General features: G+C 46.4%; 1 protein-coding gene and 1 pseudogene across 1 annotated transcript; one reads left to right on the top strand and one right to left on the bottom strand.

Moving 5' to 3' along the window:
• Nucleotides 1-3,432: 3,432 nt before the first annotated feature.
• On the bottom strand, nt 3,433-4,590 carry LOC147457088 (protein ANTAGONIST OF LIKE HETEROCHROMATIN PROTEIN 1-like; annotated as a pseudogene).
• A 662-nt stretch (nt 4,591-5,252) lies between these two features.
• Nucleotides 5,253-18,762, top strand: LOC147457087 (uncharacterized). Its single transcript, XM_086512101.1, has 3 exons — nt 5,253-5,603; nt 18,172-18,291; nt 18,369-18,762. The coding sequence occupies exons 1-3, from the start codon at nt 5,526-5,528 to the stop codon at nt 18,546-18,548; spliced, it is 378 nt and encodes a 125-aa protein (XP_086368227.1). The 5' UTR covers nt 5,253-5,525; the 3' UTR covers nt 18,549-18,762.
• Nucleotides 18,763-23,584: the final 4,822 nt, after the last annotated feature.

The following is a 23,584-nucleotide window of genomic DNA, read 5'->3' as shown; positions in this document are numbered from 1 at the left end:
CAATCCCTAATTCACCTTGGGAGAGCATATCCATGGATTTTATCTTTGGATTGCCTAAGTCTATCCATGGGAATACGGGAATATGGACGATAGTAGACAGGTTCAGTAAACAAGCTCATTTTATACCTGTCAAAAAGACTATCAAAGCCCATCAAATGGCAACCCTCTTCATTTCACAAATTTTCAAGTACCATGGCTTGCCAATGTCCATAGTGTCGGATAGAGATCCTAGAATGACCAGTAATTTCTGGAAGGGTCTCTTTGAGAATTTAGGAACAAGGCTAAACTTCTCTTCGGCCTATCATCCACAAACTGATGGCCAAAGTGAAATAGCTAACCTAACCATTCTTGATCTACTAAAAGCCTATGTAACGGAAGTAGATCAAAGATCCCAATGGGAGAAGTACTTACCCTTAGTAGAGTATGCTTACAATAACACTGTACATACTTCCACAGGAAAAGCACCTTTCGAGGTAATTGAGGGAAGATCAAAAAGTCCCTTGCTACTTAAGGTACATGGGAAGATCTTCGCTGCAGATGAGTATAGCCGAGACCTACAAGAATCTTTCCAAAAGATTAAGGATGCTATCTCTATCTCACAGCAAAGGCAAAATGCTGCTGCTGACAAGCACAGAAGAGCCCAAGCCTTTAAAGAAAACGATTGGGTCTTGTTAAAGTTTCCCAAGGCTCGATTAAGGCACACGACGGGCAAGAATCCTACGGGCCTATGCTAAACTAGCAAAAAGGTATTATGGTCCCTTCCAGATTCTTAGGCCAATCAATGAGATGGCCTATCAACTTAAGTTGCCCAATCATTGGCTCATACACAATGCTTTTCATGTGAGCCTATTAAAGCCTTACAAAGGAGAGCCACCTCAAGAACCAACTATTGAAGAACCACCGGAGATCGAAGACCACGAGGAGGTGCTGCAGCCCGAGTCCATTCTCCGACATGAAGACAAGGTATTAAGAGGCGGTAAGACTATCCGACGATATCTTATTAAGTTTAAGAATTATCCTTTCGAAGATGCTAGATGGATGCAAGGCATACAATTAAAGGATAACCTAAACCTTGTCAATGCTTACAATGCTTCCCAAGAGTAAGCAAATGTACAAAATGTTAAAAATGAACAGCATTTTTGTCTTATAAGACTCTCTTTTTCTTTATTTGTGCACAAAAATAAAGTAGTATGCATGCTTAGATCAAGTTTGCGGAGACAACGTCTCCCAAACACCAAGTAGAGCTTGTCACTCTACTATGGAAGACTGATAGGACTAATGTGCAGACATGCTTGCGGCAGCCTCAGGCTCTCAAGCGCCAAATGGACTAGTCATCCATTATGGAATGATGTCGTAGGGTAACATAGGGATCCTCTACCCGCTAAGAAAAGGACTCATGCATATGCTTTATCTTCTCTACACCATAGTCGAGGACGACTATGATTTCAAGAGAGAGGTAATGTCATAATAATCAATATCTAATTCTCCTAAATGATTTTCTCATATTAAACTGATCATTTAATGTGGGGAAGTGCCAAGGGAGAAAAAGCTAGAATATTGGTTCAGCTAGCAGACCGGCCACAGTAGGGATCCAAAGGAGGGAAAATAGGGATCCAAAGGGGGGGGCCATCTGCAAAAGAGCCATGTGAAAACAATGGGCCAAAAAGACCCTAAGGTTCAGCCCATTAAGACTTCCAAAATGCTAAGGTTCCAAAATTCAAAGGTTGTGTCCAAAGGTCAACCCTAGGGAAAATTGGATGCTTTGTGTGTGCCCTAAAAGTCTTTGCACATCCCTACATGGGAGGGGGCGAGCCCCAAAGGTAGGGGATGAGAGAGAAAGCCACACACACACACACACAGGCTCCCTTTACACAAAGGGAATGAGGGACACATGTCAGCTCCCTAGGCCAGATGCCCACAAGGTGTGCCCAATTCCTATTGGAAGACCCTTGAAGTGGACCAATGAGAATTAAGCTAGAGTAAATGTAGTTTAATTAATTTAAAAACATTTAATAAAAGAAACCAATGAGAATTAAGTCTCCTAGAAGACTATTGGGCAGTCTCCCAAAGGGTCCAATGAGCATTCAGAAGCCTCATGGCTTACCTGATTCCTATTGGCCAGGAGACAAAGGGGTCCAATGAGAGTTTTGTTTAATTATTTAATTACCTAAAGCTCTCACAAAAGGGGAAAGGGGGACACATGTCAGAAGGCTATCACTTATGCTGCTTAATTCCTATTGGCTTGACTTGGGGAGGTCCAATAAGGCAAAAGCCAGACCTAATTAGCAGCTAGGGCTCGCCCAAGAGAGAGAGAGGGCTGATTTTTGCTTGGCATTGACACACACACACTCACACTTGACCATGTGTGAAGGAAGAATACTCTATCTCCTCCCAAGCTTTAATGGAGAGCTCATCACCTACTCCAAGCTTGTGAGATAGAAGCCTACATCAACACTCTCTTGGCATGTGGATGCAAATCCAACCAAGAGCCAAGCTTCAATGCATGCTCATCTCCTCTACCAAGCTAATTACTAAGCTAAGCTATGCTAATATGAGTGATTATGTGAGGAGACGTACATCTTTCTCATAAGATACTCCTTCTTCCTCTCAATCTACTCTCATACCCTGCTAGCTCTCACCATCTTCGAAGGTGTGTGAGGTCTTGGGTCTGAGAACGGGGATAATTCAAGTTGTGTTTGATTAAGTGTTTTGCTTGGTGTATGAAGCTTCCATCTTCATTGCACTAGCTAGTCTTGAAGGAACACAAAGAATTGTATTGTACAATGTCTCTCTTGATGGGAGAAACCATAATACAAAGCCTTTTGGAGGGGGGACCGGCTCCATGCAAATCCGGTCCTCAACTGTTGTCAATAGCTTAATTGCTCTCTCTTTTGAAAGTATTGTCGATGCTATCTAACTAGGTGTTATGCTTTTTGTTGCTCTCTCCACCCAAGCACTCTTGTAATTCTCATTAGGAAGCTATTCTAATGAAATGCCCACTATGTTCATGCTGATTTCCGCTACACAAAAGTTATTAGGCCATTAAATGTTACACGTCCGGTCTTTGTTGGACAATCATGCGAATCAACAAACCACACATTGCCAACATCATAAAGGTAGCATTTTCCAACAAAATAGGCCTAATAACATTGCACCGAATGCATGGAAAACGCATGACAAAACAAAATTTCAATGTCCGACAACCACATAAACAAGACACTGACACCCATAAAATAAGCTATTCTGAATACATCAAAATGGTTTATTGCCTCTGATATAGAAGCGCGCGGTATTGTTGCTCATTGGCAGCCATAAATGAAAATGCTAGATAACCATAATAAAAACCCTGTAACAATACATAAATAGAGGTGCTGCTCATTGCAGCCATAAAGCAAGCCACATGACAAAAACTACAACCATGTAGAACATGACTCAATCCTCAGACTCCGAATCATCATCAAGCCCTGTAAAACACAACTTCATGAAATTAATAATAAGCTTTATGGATACATAGCCAAAACCTTAATTGAAACAAAAGACATGATCACTTTGAAAATAAGAACAATTACTAAATCCACAACCTGCTACACCTGGAACTGCTGCGTTCTGAACCCTCAAGCTGCTATCGAAATAAGGCTGCCCTTATCCGCAAGGCCATCTCGCGATGAGCAAGATTACCGCCGTCATTAGGAAGTGGCTCTTGGGATGCGGATCTCGCTAATCATGAGGCTCCATCTCGCCTTGGAGTTGCACAAAGTTGTGTAGGAAACAACAGGCTCCTATCACAGTGGGCGTGAAAGCAAGATCGACATTGAGATCTCGCAAAATACGCCACCTATTCTTCAAGAGACCAAAGGCATTTTCCACTTTCACTTCCCCCTTTGAGATTTTCCTATCAAAATCTCGCTTTTTGCGTAAAAATCGCCCTGCCTTCATTCGATATGGCTTTACCAAGAATGTTCTCGCTTTGTAGGCTGAGTCTGTAATCAAATAAGGTCGTACTATCTCTCCTTGAATGTGCAATAGTGGCCGATCCAGTGCTTCTCCTCGCTTGAGTTGACCATACAAGTCGCATTCTTTGAAGTGAGAAGAATCATGAACCCCTCCTGCACCCCTGCAAACTGCACTCCAAAAAAGCTTGTTGGAGTCGACAATACCCTATAGGAGGATGCTCGGAAAACCATCCATGTTGATGTATTGTGCTGGATAGAACTCTCGTGTTGGCTTTCTTTGTAGACGGCTGTGAGTCCCATAAAGTGCCCCAGCAATATGCGGCAAACCAAAGATAGCCTCAAATCTTGCCATTATCTGCTCAAGACGGTCTCCACGCGGCACTCTAATGCCAACCCTGTGGAAGAACTCAATACTACTCAAAATGCGACAAATGATCACTACATATTTGCGAATGGTGCTTTCACCCATGCCAAATAGATTCGTCATGCTTCGTGAGGAGTGTCCATGCGCAAGCTGCCAGAGTACGCAAGAAAGCGCAACCTCTTGAGAAATAGGCTCTCTGACAAACCTCACTCCACTTGTGGGTAGTAGTGGACGAATCATGTTTAGTAGCATAAGAAAGGATTTGCGAGACATGCGATATGCAAAACAATAGGGATCTTGATTTGCAAGGCGAGCCGTAGACCAAAGCACACCATGCACACTGCGAAAGAAAGTTTGTTGACGAAGAAAACACCACCATACTCTTGGTGCAAAACGCCATGCCACTGACTCAAGCGCACCCGCCATCGCACAACACAACCATGCATAAGTAAACATAAGTATGAAGAAGTTGTTATCCTCCAAATCCTCCAAGCTTTGACCATGTGATGTACCAGCAAGGCCTAGTGTATTGTCACTCAATAATATCATCATCCCAAATAACGCAATACTCCTCACATTCATCTCCCACTGGCGCCAACTGTAAGTGCATTGCCCAAGAGGGCCTAGCAGACACACTAGCCTCCCCTTGCCTAGCTCTCTGCATGCCAGCCGTGACTAGAGGCGGCGAAGACATACTACGAAATATTGATAAACATGCATAAAATTTCGGACATAATCGACAGTAGTCTCATACATCCCATACGTGTACACACGAAACCATTCGTTGGCAAACCACATAAATGCGTTGTCATGCAATTGCATAAAAAGCGCCGAAGGGATGGGGTGGCCGCAGCATGTGCGCACCACAAGAGAGAGAGAGACACGCCTGCCCCCGGAAGGAAGAGAGAGAGAGAGAGAGAGAGAGAGAGAATCTCCGATTTTTCGTTTTTTCACTGTGGTGATATAATTATCTTGGTGTATGCAGTCTGACTTGTACACGTCTTGCAAAGTTGCAATGTTGCACGCATTCATTACCCTCTGAGTAGCGCCGGGAGACTCTGAGAGAGAGAGAGAGAGAAGAGAGAGAGAGAGAGAAAGAGAGAGAGAGAGGTAAAATGAGATGAACGAGAAGAACGACAAGGGTCCTGCAAGGAGCACAGAGGTAGTCATCAACAACGAGAGACGTGATTTAACAGGTATTCACCTTGATGATGGCAGGCTGTACCGGACACTCTTCATCGCTTACCCAATTGCGTAGTTTTCAAATCCATACTTGCTCCAGAACGGTAAGAGGCTCCTTTCTTTCCTTATTTACTCTCTTGTGTGGTTGGGTATGTTGTATGCTTTTCGCTCTGCAGGCAATCAAGCAGTGCTTACTGGTCATTTGGGTGTCAATGTATCGTTTCTGTGAGCAGCTTTCTTGGAAGGCCTCTGTGGCCAACTAGGTGATGAGCACATTTGGGGGCTTCCTCTGTCGAAGGAGGGAACGAATGTGCTCAAGAATACTGTTACTACTCGGAATGACAGCAGGTATACAGGTAGAGGTCAACCATCGGAGAGTGAAAATTTGACGGCAGATGCTATCCAGGTTACAAGCCCGATGCACAGCAGAAGGTCTCCAAAGCCTGCGCACATCTGTGAAGATTGGCCTCCTGGCCCTCTAAGTACAAGGCCGAGTCGTCGGCAAACTCAGCATCCAGAAGCTCATCTCCCCGTATAGGGAGTGCTAAGCCCCTAAGACCAACCTGCTCTGACACCAAAAATCTGCTCATCGCCTCTGTATAGAACAGAAAGAGAAAGGGGGCAAGAGGACAACCCTGTCTGACCGATCGTGTGAGCATGAAGCGCTCACCTCTACCTCCTGCCAAAAGCACCTGACTGTGAGCCTGTCTGTACAAAGCTGACACCCCTCTGATCCAAGCATATGAGAAGCCCATCGTGCGTAGCGTGCCCTCTAGAAAGTCCCAGTCAACTCTGTCGTATGCCTTCTCAAAATCGAGAAGAAGAATCACAAGATCCTCCCCACGGAGCCGTGCCAGGGCAAAAGCCTCCCAGAAAGTGAAGATGTTGTCAAGGATACTGCGTTCCTTGACAAAACCTGTCTGAGTCCCATGTATAAGGCTCTCCAAAAGTGGCTGAATCCTCAAACTCAGAGCCTTGGCGAGAATTTTGTAGGCTGAGTTGAGGATGGTGATGGGGCGCCACTGTCGAATCTCATCCAAGGAGCCACCCTCCTTTGGAATGAGGTAAAGCAGGCCCTTACTCATGTTATCCGGCATCACTTCTGTGTGCAGAATGTACTGAAAGGCACTACAAAGATCTGGGCCAAGCAGGTCCCAGTACTCCAAGAAAAAGCTGGGAGTCGGCCCATCCTCACCTGGACAGCTACCATGAGGGAGGGCCGTAAGAGCCGTGTGCAGCTCCTCAAGCTGAAGAGGCATCTCTAGCCTCTGGCGCATCTCCTCAGTCACAAGACAAGGCATCTGTGCCCAAACCTGCTCCCTGCATGCATCTTGTCGCTCTGACTGGGGTTCAGCCGACAGTAACTCACGGTAGAAGTCAGTAGCAATTGCACGCATATCCTCGGGCTCACAAACAACTGACCCATCGGGTCTCCTCAACTGATTGACCTTGGTATGTGAGTGCCGAGGTCCCACTGTCTCAAAAAAAGCACCTGTCACTTTGTCACCCACCTGAGTCCATTGAGATGCCTGTCGGTGAAAGGCAAACTCATGACGCCTCTCCTCTGTACAAGCAAGCTCCTGTCGAGCCTGCTGTAACTTCTCCTCCAACCATGGACTGTCTGGATGCTGCTCCTGCATCCTCTGTAGTGAAGCAATGCCTCGTCTGAGACGCTGCTCCTCCTCTCTCGTTGCAGCCCGTCGAGCCAGAGACTCCTGGAGAAAAAAGTGGCTAAGCTGAGCTAGGCCTAAGGTCACTCTGTCTGCAGGTAGAGCCTGGCTGTCCATGCCCTCTGTCCAGAGAGCCTCTACCCTCTCTCTGAGTGCTGAGTCCAACAAGACCCGCTCTGGGATGCGAAGCATCGTGCTCCCACTCCTCTGCCTGTCTGCCACTGTGAGGATCACTGGTGCATGGTCCGAGAAGGATGTCCCTGCCAGGATGCCCACTGATCTCCCCAAGTCACTGAAGTGGTCACTAGTGTAGAAGCGATCTATCCGCGATAGATTCACTCCTCCCACTCTGCGGTCCGATCTAGAGAAGGCAAGACTCTCAGGAGGCCTCACAAAGCCAGAATGCTGCCATGTATCCCAGACCCTCAAAGTCATACACAACCTCTCCCAAGCTGCCAACTCGACTCCATGCACAGTAGCATGGCTGTCTCCGATCTTGTCAGAAGGGTCCTTCAACATGTTGAAGTCCCCTCCTACACACCAATGGTCAACCTGTGGCAAAGACTCAACAATCTGTGACCAAAACTCTGCACGAGCACTCGCCACATTGGGCGCATAGATGTTCAGGAAGCCCACAAGGCCACCCTGAACCTGCATAGTAATCCACTGAGCCCTGCCTGGCACAATAATCCCTCTGCCCACAATGGCCTGCTGCACTGAGTCTGCAATAGTCATACATACCCACCCTGGATGCCTCCAGGTCCAAAAGCAGCTGACCAAAAGGTATCATAACGTCCACGCAAAATCTGACCACATCGCCGAATGCGGCTCTCAGACAAATGGTGCTCCTGAAGCATAAGGAGATCAATCTCTCCTCCCACAAGGCAACGCTGAAGCTCCTGACGCAATCGGCCCCGTGGTCGCTGAAACTGGGGCCCACCTAGTCCCTGCACGTTCCACGAGACGATCCTCATGGGGAGCGAGAGAGAACAGATGCTGCCGCAGCAGCAAGACAGCATCTTCGAGGCTGGCTTGGATGGGGAGGAGTAATCCGCATCCGAGCGTCCTCTAGATAGGCGAGACTGCAGTGAGTGCCTGGCCCAAGCCCAAGCAGAGCGAGCCGTGCGTAAAGCAACCTCCTGTGTCCAGGAGTCCTCATGAATGTATGCATAGCAAGGCAAACACTGCGTATCAGCAAAAAAGTATACCACAATGTGCCTACATCCTGCTGAGTCTGGGGGTGTCACCGCAAACTTGGCCAGTGGCCACAAAGTCTGCAACAAATCTGTAACTCCAAGTTCTCCCATGTGGTGAGAGAACTCGAGAACCTGTGTGTGCAACCATCCCACCACTGAGTCGAGGGACCACTCTGTCTAAGTCCTACCACAGAGGGGGAAGGAGAAACCAACTGCCGAGTCCAAGGCCTCTGTCCCCCTAGCGGCGAGGAACAAAGCATGGACCCTGAAGCAAGCTGCCTCGTGGTCTGCTGCGTAATCGCCGAGAAAGCGAGTGAACCCGTAATCGAAGGAATCCCAGCGATGTCGGAGGTCAATGCTCGTCAGACCACGAGGGATAGCTGCAAGGGAAGATGTCTGAATCTGCAGAGGGGGCCGCAAGAAGGGCTAACCCTCTCTCGCTAGGTGACTTGTGGCAAAGGCGCTGCCAAGAGATCTCCTAGCCGCCGACGAGGGACTAGTCTCCCGAGTCGACTGTGGTACGGAAGCAGGAGGAGGGGGAGAAGGAGCTGGGGGGGGGGGGGCGGGCGAAGGAGAAGAGAAGCGGGGTGGGGCGACAGAGACAGGGGGGCGAGGTGGGGAGTGAACGGGAGCAGAGGGCCGGGGGGGGGGGGGGGGGATGGAGGAGGAGGGGAACTCTGAAGGTGGGGCGGCTGGCGAGGGTGAAGCGGAGATGGAGGCTGGCGTAGGGGGCTCCTCCTGCTCAAGAGGACCAAAGCGGTTCCCCGTGGGAACCCACTGCTGCTGAGTAGGCACCTGAGGGCCACTCTGAGTGCCAGGCTGTCGCTGTGGCCCCTGGCGTCGACGGCCACGGGCCTGCTGCCACCCCTCCTCCGCTGGAGCCCCAGGCTCGGAGGGTGGCTCTGAATCTGTGCGCTGTGCCGCTGGCTGTGGCTGGGGCTGAGGCTGAGTGCAGGTCGTGGCCTCCTCCGTGGACAGGCCTTCGCTAGGTGGCCCATCTGTCTGCAAATGAAGCATTGGTTCGCGAGACCCGAGTACTCCACACTCTGTCTAAACCAACCCCCACTCACCCGAGGCAGAAGGATGACCTTCGGGAGCGTGTGGGTATCTCTGACCAAAACTCGAACTGAAGGGATGCCAGCCGCCTTGGCAGCTACTGATGCTGCCGTACGAGGTGTCTCCAGGACAGTCCCGATGGCGGAGCGAATCTTGGAGAGAAGTGGAAGGTACTCCCTCTGTAAACCCGGAAAGCAGAATGAGATGGGGATGTCTGCCTCCTCTACTAGCACATCCGAAGTCGGGTCAAAACCATGTCGCCACTGTCGAAAGTGGGCGCGTGATGCTCGGATGGCCAGTGGACTCATAGCTATGACCTTGGAGGCCATCTCAGAAGTCTCGAACTCGATATGGTAGTACCCCCATCCGAGAATCTGGACATCCAAGATCTTGCCCACCTCTGCGAGGAGGCGGGCCTGGAGAAGGTCTCGCAGCTCTCCTCTGCTAGGACGGGTGCCGAGAACCTTGCAAATGACCGAAGTCGCTTGCAAACGCTCTACCTCTGCGGCAAGGCTCGCTTGCTCTGTCGGCGAAAGAGCAAGTCGAATGGTGGGCTCAACGCGGCGGGCGAGGGGGCTTCAGGCGAGTCCCTCTGTGGCGAAGCTGGAGCCTCCATCTGTGTCTACTGCTGTGGCGTAAGAAGAGGATGGCGGGCGGAGTCTGCAACTTGGCACGCAAAGCACTGCCCCAAAATGGAGTCAATGCTGTAAGTATCGATATGCAGGATGCAACTGTGAGGAAAAAGAGCAGGCAGGCGGGGGGGGGAAAGGTGAGGACGGCTAATGCGGGAGCGCTAGCAGCAGCGGGCGGGGGCGGCGATGGTGGGAGTGGCTGCAACAGGGGGTCGGCAGTGGATGGCAGCGGCGACAGGGGCGGGCGGGGCTGCAGCAGCGGCAGTGTTGCGAGCTGCTACAGCAGGGGAGGGGCAACGCGCGGACACGCAAGGGGGGCAGCGAGGGCTGGTGGGGGGGGCAGAGAGGGCAGGCGGGCAGTGCTGGGGGGGGGGGGGGGGGGGGGGGGGGATGGCACAGCGTAAGGGAAACAACAGCAACGAGCCTCGTCGGATAGATCTTTGAGTCTCTTGGGATGGTTTCCTGAAAGAAAGAAAAGTTAAGGGACAGGTTGCAAGAAGTTATTTGGTGAAGTTCAAGAACTATCCACCTATGGATGCAAAGTGGATGGAAGAGCATGAACTGTCAGAGTCACCAAATGTATTGTAGCTTTACCTTGAGGCCTTTGGGTCATAGCCTACGTATGCCCCAACCCAACGTGTTCAAAGGAGGGGTAATGATGGAGCTAGCACATCAAATGTACATACGGATTCAGTGCAATAGAAGTGTGCATCGCTCTTTAAGGGTTATATGTATTATGCTCACTTCTATCATAGATGGAAATGACAAAAGTATGAAGGTCTCATTAAGTAATTTGTATCTATGTGTTATGACCTTTCTTGCAGGTACATGCTATGATAAAAGCATGCTAACAACACAAGATCATCAATGCATGTATATATGGCATGCAATCGAGGACGTTTGCGACTTCAAGAGGGGGGTATGTCACGAGGATGTGGCAAATGCTAATTACTGTCACAAGGACGTGATAGCGTGATAATTGCTAACATTAGTTGGTTTCTTTCTGATGATTTTTGTTTAATTTTTGGGACCCTCTTTTTGAAGTCACAAATGGGCGGACATTGCGTGGCCAGTGTGAAACGACCGACGGTCGAGAGGTCCACCCGCAGACAAGAAGGCCTAGTTGCCACGAGTTGGTCGGACCAATCGGCACTGAAATACGAACAGTAAAAGGGTGTCTAGGCTCAGTTCAGAGTTATTTAGGCCCCCTCGCTACACTTATACGTCGTACTAGGATTTAAATTGATCAACTCAATAGGCACTCCCATCTCTTGTAGTCTGTGCATCAATTTGGCTCTGGGCACCATGTGTAACAGTCTTGGACACCCCAAGTCTAGATTCTGTGCCGACACAAAAGAGATTCACTCCAAAATAATTCACAACTTTAAATCACAGTTCAATTTGAGACGACACGGCCCGGCGTAGTTCCGTGCCCAGAGAGATTGGCCCCAAAGACTGGCGCCCCTTTCGGTATTTCTTTTATATTAATCTTTGAGCAAAGTACAACTGCCCGCGGGTCCTCGCTCTCAGACTCTGCGTCCAAATGCTCTCAGAAGTGAGGTCCTTAGGGCTCTTTTATTCTTACAAGGGATGCAAAAAGCAAAGCCCCAAAAGCTATTAAACTTAAAAGCAAACTGTCCCAAAAGCAACTAGTCCTCAAAAACTGGTAAAAAGCAGCCAAGGCAAAGTACGGAATTCCATACAGCTACCATGTCAGTATGTCGGCGCGAATTGCGGGCGTTCGTATAGTCAGCTTGCCAACACATTTTTCGGGCGTCTGTACAGTCAACCACGTCATCACTTCTGTCTGGTCACATGTGGTCATGCCACGTGACATATCTCCCTCTTGAAAGAATTGTAATCGCCCTCGATTATGCCTGCAAAACAGACAGAGGCCATAAACCAATTCACTAGACACTGACTCTAAGTACCGACACACTAAACGCCACAAATTCAGCACTTGTACAAAGACGACAGTCACATCACTGCACATGACATCAGAGCACATCACATGACTAATCAATCACAAAAAAATTCATTCCAAATCTCAAACCATGACTGCCAGCAACGTATTTAGTAACCACATCTAGATCCATTCCGGACCTCACTGATGTCGGATTAACTAATCCCCTATTGCGATCATGTCTATAGAGATTTTAGACTCAAGCATTGTCGTGTGTAAGCCATCACTAAGTAATTTATACTGAACAGAGTGGTCTAATCATTCAGGTCCAGCTGTGTGGCCATCTCATCCCGCAGGAATCTTCGCGTACGACAGTTCTATTGAATCGGTCGTGATTCAATTATTAGGTTCATTCGGGAGCCGTCACTGCTCCAGAATCATCATCATCTCATTCTCAATCCTGTTATCTGTTCACAAATAGTAGTCATTCAAAATTTATGATACTTATCGTTGTCAGGTTCACTCTGGAGCTATCATTGCTGTCATCCATTATCATCGATTTCACCTGTTATCTGCACACATCTAGCAAGTTCTTCGAGAGAACATTAATATATATAAGTCATAATCGTCTTCGGAAATTCCCTATTTCAAAGTTCTTCATTCACACACTTAGTTCATACTGAATACAATGTTTCAATCATCTAGTCATCTCATGCGTCCAGAAGTCTTGATGCACCTAGATCCCTGTGTAGCCATCGCATCCCGCAGAAACTCTTGATGCGCTCACCACAGTATCGAGTCATCTCATTCATATGGGAGTCTTGATGCACTAGAATCATTCAACATGCGTCATCATCCCATTCAATTTCATCATTCTTATCTTGAATCGAAAGGATATCTGACTCATTCTTAAGCTGTCGTCGCTCTCGATCTCACCATTTCACCCTTGATTTCACCTGCAAAATAGGCAAGGAGATGGCTCACCTTGTTGCAAAAGAGTGGATGTCCAGCCAACGAAACCGCGAAACGCGTTTCGGCCAGGGTGAAACGTGAAACGCCTGAAACGTTTCAGCATGCAGGTGAAACGTCTCTGTTGGAACGCCTAAAATTTTTGGGGGGTTTTAACATGTGCACACCTATTATATATATTTATATAATACTAAATACACCTAAAATTGGCGTTTCAGTCATACGTTCCACCGAGGCTCCTCTCTTGGGTGAAACGTTTCGGGGTGAAATGCCCCGTTTCGGGGTGAAACGTTTCGGGTCTGAAACGTTTCGCGGTTACGCTGTGTCCAGCTCCATGCTTTTCAATCCATACAGAAGCGAGTTCCTCACTGCTATTACAAACAACCAGATTGTCAGTACATCAGTGTCCTTTCCAGTATCTGGTTCATCTTCTGGTCAACAAATCTGTTCCAGCTCTTCCTGCGAGTAAAGCTTCCGCTTTTCTGCACTCGTCTGTCCTTTCAGCTTTCCACCCCGTCTTGAGAGGAGATTCAATGGCCTCATGCCATCTCGAGTGAATCTCATCAATTGGGTAATTCTTCAGGTGTTTCGTAAATCTCGGGATGAATCTTTTCACACACTTGTCAACGTGCAGTTGACGCTTGTACTTCGCTTTGGCAAACTTCTCTACCAAAAAGATTTTCCCAATCTTCATTCTTTTCTTCAGTTCCTACGCCGGATTTCAACTTTTCTTTGCCTTCCCGTTGCGAAGTGTTATCTCCATCAGATTCTTCACGAGAACCTCTATATGGATTATGCCCTGTAAGACAGAGTGATGAAGACGGGAGCGCGCTCGATGCGCGATGAAGCAAGGGTGGGAGTGTCTAATAAGTCTGGGGTCGGACCATGAAGATACTTCAATAGCAATTTCCAAGGTGCCCAAGTGCCTTGTCTCCTCTTTGATAGGACCAGTATGCTTTCAGAAAAGCACACGCCTGAAGCTCTGATACCATGTGTAACAGTCTTGGATACCCCAAGTCTAGATTCTGTCGCGAGACAAAAGAGAATCACTTCAAAATAATTCACTACTTCAGATCACAGTTCAATTCGAGATGACATGGTCCGGTGTAGTTCCGTGCCCAAAGAGATTGGCCCCAAAGACTGGCGCCCCTTTTGGTATTTCTTTTATATTAATCTTTGAGCAAAGTACAACTGCCCGCGGGTGCTCGCTCTCAGACTCTACGTCCAGATGCTCTGAGAAGTGAGGCCATTAGGGCTCTTTTATTCTTACAAGGGATGCCAAAAGCAGAGCCCCAAAAGCAGTTAAACTCAAAAGCAAACTGTCCCAAAAGCAACTAGTAATCAAAAACTGGCAAAAAGCAGCCAATGCAAATTACGGAATTCCGTACAGCTGCCACTGCTACTCAAGGATAGGTGCATATGACCGTGACAATGTGTGTCCAATCATAATAGTACGATAGTTTCTAGGCTCTGTAGGATCACCTACCTTGAAGATAGGCACACTAGTAGATAGTCTCTAAGTCTCAGGTAGACCCTCACACATGACATGATTGAGCAGATTCGTAAGAACCTCTGCCAACATATTTTTAGCATGTATAAAGTGCTCTGCTACTAGACCAAGGGCCTTCTAATGTAACAATGTCACTCGCTGTAAATAATTGATTTATCTACGAGAAAATAGCTACCTAATTAGTTGTGTGCACATCAAAATAGAACTAGTAGTTCTAGGGCCTCAAGTGCGTCCAAACGTGGGACAGAGCACCTCAGGGAGACCCTAGCAGAAAAATCCCCTGAAGCCCTAGTGATTGGGAAATTGGGCCTTCAATAAGGGGTAGACAGTAGCCTCAAATTTCAAGCTCAGAAAAATTACGCACGTCAATGTGAGCACAGGAATGAGATGGGGTGCTTAGAACAACGATCCTAGGGCCGGAATTCTTTTTAACAAGGCCCTAGGATAAGCTAATTAAATTAAGTTAAATTATTTGTGCCACGATCAAATGTCTGAACAAGTGTAAATAGGTGGTGTAGGAGTAGTGCCGGTACGGCATTGCGCTGGGGAGCAGCTAACGTTTTCAGAAGTAGCATTCATGTGTGCAGTTGTGAGTTAATTTGCACATTTCATTATTAGCCTAGGAACTTTTAAAAGTTAAAGCTGAAGGTTTTAAAGTTATTTATTTAGTGTGCCACTTGACACTTACTCATGCAAGCGACTCTCTCTCTTGCTCTCTCACCCTCCCTCATCCTCTAGCGCCCCTTCTCTGGCTGGCTATATGAGTGCAGCCTCTCCCGCTCTTCTGAGGTTGGCAGTGCACTACCCCCCCTAATGTGAGTGTGCTCTACGCGTTGGAGCCCTCTATTGAAGCTTGAGAGCAGCCCCTTGCGACATATGTGGTAGTTTTGTGCTCCCATTGTCTAGAACAAGGGCTCTCACAATCATAGCCACTTTTTGGAGAAGATCTGTCGCGAGAAGTTGCAGCAAGCACTCTCTCCGTAGAGTGCAGTGGCTGTAAATTCTCTGTTTTCAGCCCCTAATCACCTCGATTATGGTTGTAACTTGTTTTCAGCGGAGCACTCATTTCACTCCTCTCTACCTATCCTACGTCTACGCAAGGTTTGGTGTGATTCCATCGCGAAGAAGGTCTCCGTTTCGGCGTAGGAGCGCGCACAGGTAAGAATTTCAGGTTATGTGCAGAAAATTACAGCAAGGATATGTGCATGTATTTTGCTTGTTTCTCTCTTGAGTTCGATGCATGAATGATTGCGCATGAAGGGCAACACATAGCGGAAGATAGACTCTCCATTGTGAGAGCTTGCGACAAGCTGTTTGGAAGATAGACTCTCCTGGTGAGAGCTTCCAACAAGACTTGCAGAAGAGCGGAAGTCCTCTTATTAGGAGAGTGGAAACACCTTCTCAGTCAGTAGTAAGAACAAAACAAAGAAGAATAGAGGATGGGGCATCCCCCGTCCCGTGCTTGTAAAGAATCTCCCGTAGTAATAAAGATATTCTCTTTATGAAGGGGGACCAACCCATCTTCTAGTCCCCAATGATGTCTCTCTCTCTCTCTCTCTCTCGTCGGCTAGATCTTTAAGGTCTCTTGGGATAGTTTCCTACGATGTTAAAACTCTCTTCTTCTTCTTCTTCTTCTCTCTCTCTCTCTCTCTCTCTCTCTCTCTCACCAAATTCTCTTGAGTATGCAATTTAAAAGTTAGTTTACGCTTCCGTATTTTTGTGACATCAAATATGAGCCTTGGGAGCTCACTCCCCATTCACGTGTATGCAGAAGCAGAGGCCAAGTCTCCCAACAATTGTACCTATGCGAAGCAGTATAAAACAAATACTGAAAGGGGTGCCAAGGTTTTCGGGCCAGTGCTTTGGGAGTGGAACTCCACCTCTCCATGTCTACCACGTGGACTCTCTCTCTCTCTCTCTCTCTCTCTCTCTCTCTCTCTCAAGTGCAAGCTTAGCGTAGGGTTAGGGCCCCAGTTGGTTGAGAGGCAAGACGCCCCTTGTAGGGTCTCTCTTCTCTTTCTGTCTCTCCTAAGACGATGTTCACGTCTATGATACCTGCTAAGGACTTGTGCAATAGGTGCACATTTTGTTGGTGTCAGTGGCTCTCTTGTACGGGCAATGCTTGCAAGACCATGCCCTTGCAGCACCATCTATGCCACGACCGGCGCAATTGACCTTATCCCACCATGACCATTTTTGCTCGTGGCCCTTATTGATATAAAGCGGCTGTGGATGACGTGGATGACGATGTGCAAGTCCTAAGAAACTTGACTTTGAGGCAGGGTTGTGTAAGTTTGATGGACGTCCTGTCCCGTCCTATCTTGCTGTGTATGTCCTGTCCGTCTAGTCCGGTGGCGTTGGGTCTGAAAAATATGACTGCTGAAGAAAGCTATCCAGAAATGAAAGCTTCGATTAACACAAAAAGCCCTCTGGACTTTTCAGTTCCAGTAATGTAGCTCCACTGCTTTTAGCAGGTTCTACGTCCTTATCCACTGACCTATTCTGCCGTAGATGACTCTCTGAAGGAGTATCTTTGGACAGGGCCATTGCTATTGGTAGAGCGAGATGTCCACTACCATGAGGACCTTGCTTACAACTTCCTACCATTTGGAAATTCGAGCCATCGTCACCTACCACAGAAGTAATGCACGATGACCCAACGGTTTCTTCTTCTTGAGCCAATGCATGGAGTATCTTTGGACAGGGCCATTGCTATTGGTAGAGCGACATGTCCACGACCATGAGGACCTTGCTTACAACTTCCTCACCATCTGGTACTTCATTTTGTAGAGATGATCATCAGTTGTGCTACGCTTCATTTTGTGTGACTTTTTATGATGACAGATATTATATTCAGTTCTACCTTGTTTTGGTTTCATGGGCAATCAAGTTGTTAATATATCTTTCTCTATTTCTGACTATATAGTCACTCCTTGTCATGATTGTCTCATTTCATGGGGAAAGCTAGTTTGTTTTGGAATATGGACTTATTTTAGAAAGCTCACTGTTACTTCTCTTCAGAGTTGTGTGAAGGAGACTCCTTAAGGTGCTCAATGACAGCCAAGTATTGTTGAAAGCTGTTGCTCTCCCACATATTCTGGACAAGCTTCTTCAAAATCTTCTTTGTTTCAAAGGTTTTGTTATGCCTTGATTGTGATTGTGTATTGTGAATTGTTTTAGCTCCTCTTATAGCTTGGAAGTCCATGTGTTTTCAAATCTTATGAAGGAATGTATAATTCAACTCCGACGACAAAGAGTTAGGGATGAAAGGGTTAATAGAAAAAATGCGGGTGTGCTTTTTGTGGGACTGACTTGCCCGGGCCAGTACTCTACCCATCTGGAAAATTCAAGCCTCTAAACAGCAAGGTGATTAATGTCACCCAAGTATTGTTGGAATTGGTTGCTCTCTCACACATTTGAGGACAAGGTAGTTTTCAACCAAATAAGTAACTCAGATAACATGGAGTTGTGTAGACAGTTAAAAACTTGGAATGGTGAATGGAATAATTGGGAGGGACTCATTTGCTTGTGCCATTACTCTTCGTTTTGGAAGATGCACTTCTTGTAGCTTGAGAGTTGCGGCCATCTAAATGGAGAGAGGTGTTCTTAACTTTCCGATAGCAAATGCAAGTTCATGAAATCAGGCATTCAAGATGAGACCTTGGTTTAGGTCTGGGCTATTGTAGGGACAACTGTTGCATTGCTCAATTGTTGCTTTTTTCTTGTCTCCACGCAGGCTCATTCGAGACGCATTGTATGCAAGAAACGGGATAAAGGGGAGAGAGATTTTTGCTCGTATCATGTGACATTGATAACTCCACCCCCTCAAAATCTCGGCATCCATTGTTTACCGCTGGTAAAGTTGTAGATCTTGCTACTTTTCGGGTTTTGGTCAACGTTTACATCCTCATGTAATGATTTCTTAAGCTGCAGAACACGCAGTGCGGTGAGACGGTTACTGTTAAAGGTGAACCATATATTGTCTCTGGAGTCACGTATAGATATCAGTTGAAAAAGGGTAAATACCAGCCTTGTCAAACTAGACTTGACGTGTTATCAACAGGAAGGTATCTTGTAAATCTTTATCTTCAAAGCTTGCTTGAACAGTCATAACTTTAGTAGAATGCTGGATGTAATTTGGGCTCAGCCCAAGAGTTACATATTTTCTTCTGAAGGGCTCTATACATGTGACCGTAAGGAACATTGCATTTGGAGTGTAGGGAATCTTTACATGCATCAGCAGTAGAATTCCTGTGGTTCATCTTGTATCAATACAAATTTCTTTAATGACATCGACACGTCATTATAAGAATGTTTCTTGGTAGTCTGAGATTGAAGAAGTTTTGAAAGGAACTAGGCTACAATGCACAGAGAGAGTTCATGAATACTAGGATGAATTCAGTGCATCAATGTGGGTGATGATCAGCCAGCAGGTCATGAGCTGCTGCAGGAAAAGGATAAGCAAGCAAGACTTGGTATAGTGTCTCCCAACTCTCTAAATACTTGATATGCCCCATTGTCATCTTCCTTTACGAGCTGGCACCGCCATGCACGCTTTTGCGCACACATGCACAAACACAGAGAGAGATGTTCTAGTAGTGTTTGCAATAGGCCATTTAAAAATCCATGTACAAGTATGTCTGTCCTCTGCACGCCATGAAAGTACCACCAAGTGTCCTCAATGATGGGTTTAGGATAATGAAGATGATAATGAGGAAGGGAAATGGAGCTATCTAACTCTATGTGGCTAAATGCAAGTTTATATTATTTGTTTTGTTTGGTTTATTTTTTTATTTTTATTTTTATTTTTGGGGTTTTTGGGTTTTTTTTTTTTTTTTGGGGGGGGGGGGGGGGGGGGGGTGCATTGTGGAGTAAGAGAGAGTAAAAAAGAGTAGATCGTTTCTTATCGTCTAAATGGCCAATTGACCAACAAAATCAGGAGTAAACGCTCCCAGCTGTCTCAGGTGCTTACATATCATTGATCAGTACTAAACTTTCTCTCTCAAGCATCTTCTTGTGAAGGGAGAAGTCGTTTGATGACGACAATAGGAGGATAGAGCATCCAGAGCATAAACATCATATAGTGTCTTAAAAGAGAAATGAAGTTATTGTTTGGTAGAAGAGCAGCAAAGAAGAATGTGCACTTGCGTCCTCCGAAAGGACCACCTCTTCAGGCTTGGTGCTGAAGTTTGATCTTCTTCAGCAGAGATATTACCTACCAAGCTCATGACATGGTATGAAGAAAAATTCCTCCCTCTTGGGCTACAACAAAGCATATATGTTAGAAGATCTAAAAGACATTTTTTGAAAGCCCAGGAATAGTCTTGGTAATTTGATTTAGGTTAGAGAGAGAGAGAGAGAGAGAGAGAGAGAGAGAGAGAGAGAGAATGAATGCACTTACCAATAGTGGTGGAAAAGCAAGATGGGTGAGGATGGAGCTCTATAACAAGGGGCTGAGTTACCGGCCTAAATGCATTGGGTGTTTGATAGATCCCCAAAAAAATCTGTTAAAAGGCTTTGACATACAAATTGCAAACCAATTGTGCTCAATCTTTTGTTTGTAAAAAGGGGTTACAATGTGTCCTTACATTGAAGAAGTGTATGTATTGTAGTCTTGTCGCATTGTTCAAAAGGATAGGAAAACACGGGCTTTGTATGGTTAAAGTCAAGCTCCACATGGAAAGATTCATGTTTACTTAGGTGCACATGGTTTTCAAAATAGTCCAACTAAGAACACTTTGTAAGTTACAGAGTGAATGGTGTATTTTTTATCATTGTGCTTTATTGTTGATGACCCTATGCGCATTGACCCAATGAGGGGTATATCCTTGATTTTAAGACTGATTTGAATGCCTCCTTTGAGATGTCAAAATTGGGGCTTTTGAAGTATTTAGTGGACATAAAGTCTAAGCAAGTTGATGGAGGTATTGCTTCAAGGTAGACAAAGAACATAGGGACATTGTTGTGTAGATTTAACCTTGAAGATTGAAAGCATATTCCTATGGAGATAGGTTTGAAACTTCGATTTTGATGTTACTTTGTCAACACGTTGGTGCAACCAAAGTTGGTCGGTGCTAGGAACAAGCACAAGTATGGGTATGTATGCTAGCAAGTGCAGGTTGGAGTGTTGAGGTATGTACAAAAGACATGGGTAGGCAAGTGATAGCTGGAATGTATGCTTCATTGTGTAAAGCTAAAAGGGCTTCAAAAGGGGCCAATTGGTTTGATAGATAAAGGTGTTCGAAGTAATGAGTTGATGCTTTGGATGCGGTTTTTGGAGTGCTCTACGAGATGTCGCCTCTCAAATGGAGCTACGTTGTGGAAGTTATGGTTGTGCAAAGCTAGAGACCTTTGAGCTCCTCTTACTTCCTGCTTATTGACCCAATGGGTGAATTGTAATGCCAAGGTGGGATCTCCATGTTGTGGACTTCGAAAAACCAAAACCTTATCGCACTTGGGACTTTGCGAAGACGACCAATCGAGGCCGCATAAACGGGAAAAAACATTTGCAACCGTCCCTCAAGAAACTACCCGAAACTTCGATCAGCCATAACTCGGTAACCATGGCTCCAATTGATGCACTGTAAAATCCTATCGAGTTCACATGTTGCATTTCACACTCCAGAGGGTGGTTGGGGCCAAAAAACCTGTAGATGGCAAGGAGCCCCCCTAAAAACATTAATCAGTTATATCTTTATCGTCCGAGCTTTGATTGGCAATTCGAAAAGACCGGCATGCTCCACACTTGCATCTATATATTCATATAACCTTTGACTATCGGCCACCACCTGCTCTGTCTGTTAAGGTTTTGCAATCTAAAAGTGGGTTTTTTTGGGTTACTTTAAAAGAATTTTGAGGGCTTGGAGGGCCATTCAAGGTGAGGTTGCCACGTGGCGAGGGTTTTACCCCACATGCGGGAAAGTAGCGGAGAAATGAGGGCTATATGGGTTGGGACGTGGCCTATTGTGGATATCCAAATGGAGAGAGATTTTGAGGAGCTCGTTAGCCATGGTGTTTGGCGTTGCGGGCACGTGCAACAATTTTGGACGTCGTCAGGGGCGGTAGGCGGTGGCTTTTGGCAGAGCAAGGTGTCAATGACATGTCGAAGCGGATGATGACATGGCAGTTGGTCATGAGCTTGCTCTCGTGCCCTTAATGGGTCCAATAGTTTTTGAAGGCAAAGTTAGAGGGGGCCTTTCACGGGTGTATGAATTGAAGGAGAAAGGAAGAGGAGTCGACAAGGCCTATAAGAAGCAATTTCCCATGAAAACTTTCCGAAAGAAGATGGACATGTGTCCCGTTCTCCCCAACTTGCTAAAAAAGGATCAGAGGCTTTATAAAACCCAATCTTTTGCCATTTTCAAGGGTTTTTTTCAGACCAAAGAGGGTCTTTTTTTCAGACCAAAGAGGGTCTTTTGGAGACCAAGGAGGCTTTTTGCTTGATGATCGAGAGGATGCACTGTCAAGATTGATGAGAAAGTATGTAGACTTTTCCGATGTGGAATGAAGTGTGTTGCTGGAAAATTCGTCTATGCCCCCATCCCCTTCTCTTTTCTGCTGCGTCTCTTTGTGTATGTGTGGGTGCTGGTGGATGTGTGTCCGTGGACCGTTTTTGTGGAGAGAGAGAGAGAGAGAGAGAGAGAGAGAGAGAGAGAGAGGTGTTTTGACTGCGTCTGTGGTCTGTGCGATAGAAACTGTGCGGATGTTGTGAGTGTGTGTTTGGTCTTGGTGAGCGCGTTGGTATGTTGGATTGTGTGCAAAATGTGGTTTGTCGATGTGTTTGTCGGTGTGATTGTGTTGTTTGTAGGTGATTTTCGAGAGGATAGGGGTGATGTGAATACCCTGGGCTATAGATAGGCAATTGTGTTAGCAAATGGTGGTTTGTCGATGTGAACGTGTTGTTCGAAGGTGATTTTTGAGAGGATAGGGGTGTTGTAAATACCCAGGGCTATAGAGAGGGAGTTATTTGTGTTCTAGATCTGTTCCCCATTCTCTCTCTGTATCTTCTGGTGCCCCCACTGAGGAGCACAATGATTGCTAGTTGAAGCGGTGATTTTAGCGATGCCAAGTGTGTGAGTTTTGAAGAGCAGGTGCTGCTAGAGAAAATGTGGTCTAGTTTTTCCATTTTCATTGGGGTTGAAGATGCGAAAATTTGGCACCAAGATTACAGGTTGTTTTTGTTGGAGAGTAATGTGTCAAGGGAAGAAGGTGCAGTGCAAGTGTTCCCGCTCTTGGTTCTTCGAAAAGCAAGGAGATGGTACGATTTAGTGGAAGAAGAACATGCGGATTGTAAAGCCTTGGATGCACGACTAGGTGAAGTAAAGCGAAAGCTGGATGGTTTGAAGCAGAGCTTGGAAGGAGATTTTCAAGCGTTTGAGTGGGAGTTCGAAGCGCTTTGGGGGAAGCTGACCAAGGTAACTTCTGCTGAGAATGTTGGTTTCTTAAATTGAGCAAGCTTATGGAGTGTCTGCATGAGGAGGTGCGAGACAAAGTGGAAATAGATGGTTCGGTGTGATATGAAGAAGCGGTGGCTCTAGCGAAAAGGACAAAGAAGATACTGAAGAAGCGGCAGGGTTTACCAAATGCTGTGGTGCGAAAGTGAGTCAATGTGGTGGAAGTCAAGTGAAAATTAGTGCAAAGATTTGTGCCTGTGCGAGGGGAACCAAGGGTCTTATGGTTACAAAGAGATAACAAAGTTTCTATGCCGAGGATGCCAGTCAGAGAGGCTCTAGCTGTGGAGGAATCGCAGATGGTTCCAGATCAGGCGAGAGATGCACTGCCAAGTCAAGGTATGGTTTTTTGAGCTCCTTTCAAGTGTGCTAGAGATCAGAGGGTACGATTTGTAGATGAAGTCGAAGTGGTAAAGCTTGAGGAGATTCCAGATCTCGAGAGGAAAAAGGAGGCTGAAACGAGTGACACCAGCTCTATGGATGCTGATACAAGTTGGGAAACGGATTCGTTCCAATCAAGGTATGAAGAGTTTGACCTCGCATGCGGTTAGAGAAATGGTGGATGCATGTGAAGAGCAGGGATAAGTGTAAGCTGGTATGCTTGACGGAGATCGAGTGGAGGAGTCCAAGCCTACAAGTGATGATATGCAGGTAAAGATGGTATGTGGGGCTATGCTAATGGCCATGTTGGTGGAGATT

This window comes from Adiantum capillus-veneris, chromosome 5 (assembly GCF_014529385.1).
Source record: "Adiantum capillus-veneris isolate H3 chromosome 5, ASM1452938v2, whole genome shotgun sequence".
In the NCBI taxonomy this organism is placed as follows: Eukaryota; Viridiplantae; Streptophyta; class Polypodiopsida; order Polypodiales; family Pteridaceae; genus Adiantum; species Adiantum capillus-veneris.
This window is presented reverse-complemented; position numbering and strand designations above follow the sequence as displayed.

What these genes read in the sequence shown, in the direction of transcription:
- LOC147457087 (XM_086512101.1), top strand. Translation starts at nt 5,526, where the DNA reads ATGATGGCAGGCTGTACCGGACACTCTTCATCGCTTACCCAATTGCGT. An exon ending in TCCATACTTGCTCCAGAACG is followed by an intron (nt 5,604 to 18,171) that starts GTAAGAGGCTCC and finishes GTCTCCACGCAG; the next exon opens with GCTCATTCGAGACGCATTGT. An exon ending in GCATCCATTGTTTACCGCTG is followed by an intron (nt 18,292 to 18,368) that starts GTAAAGTTGTAG and finishes CTTAAGCTGCAG; the next exon opens with AACACGCAGTGCGGTGAGAC.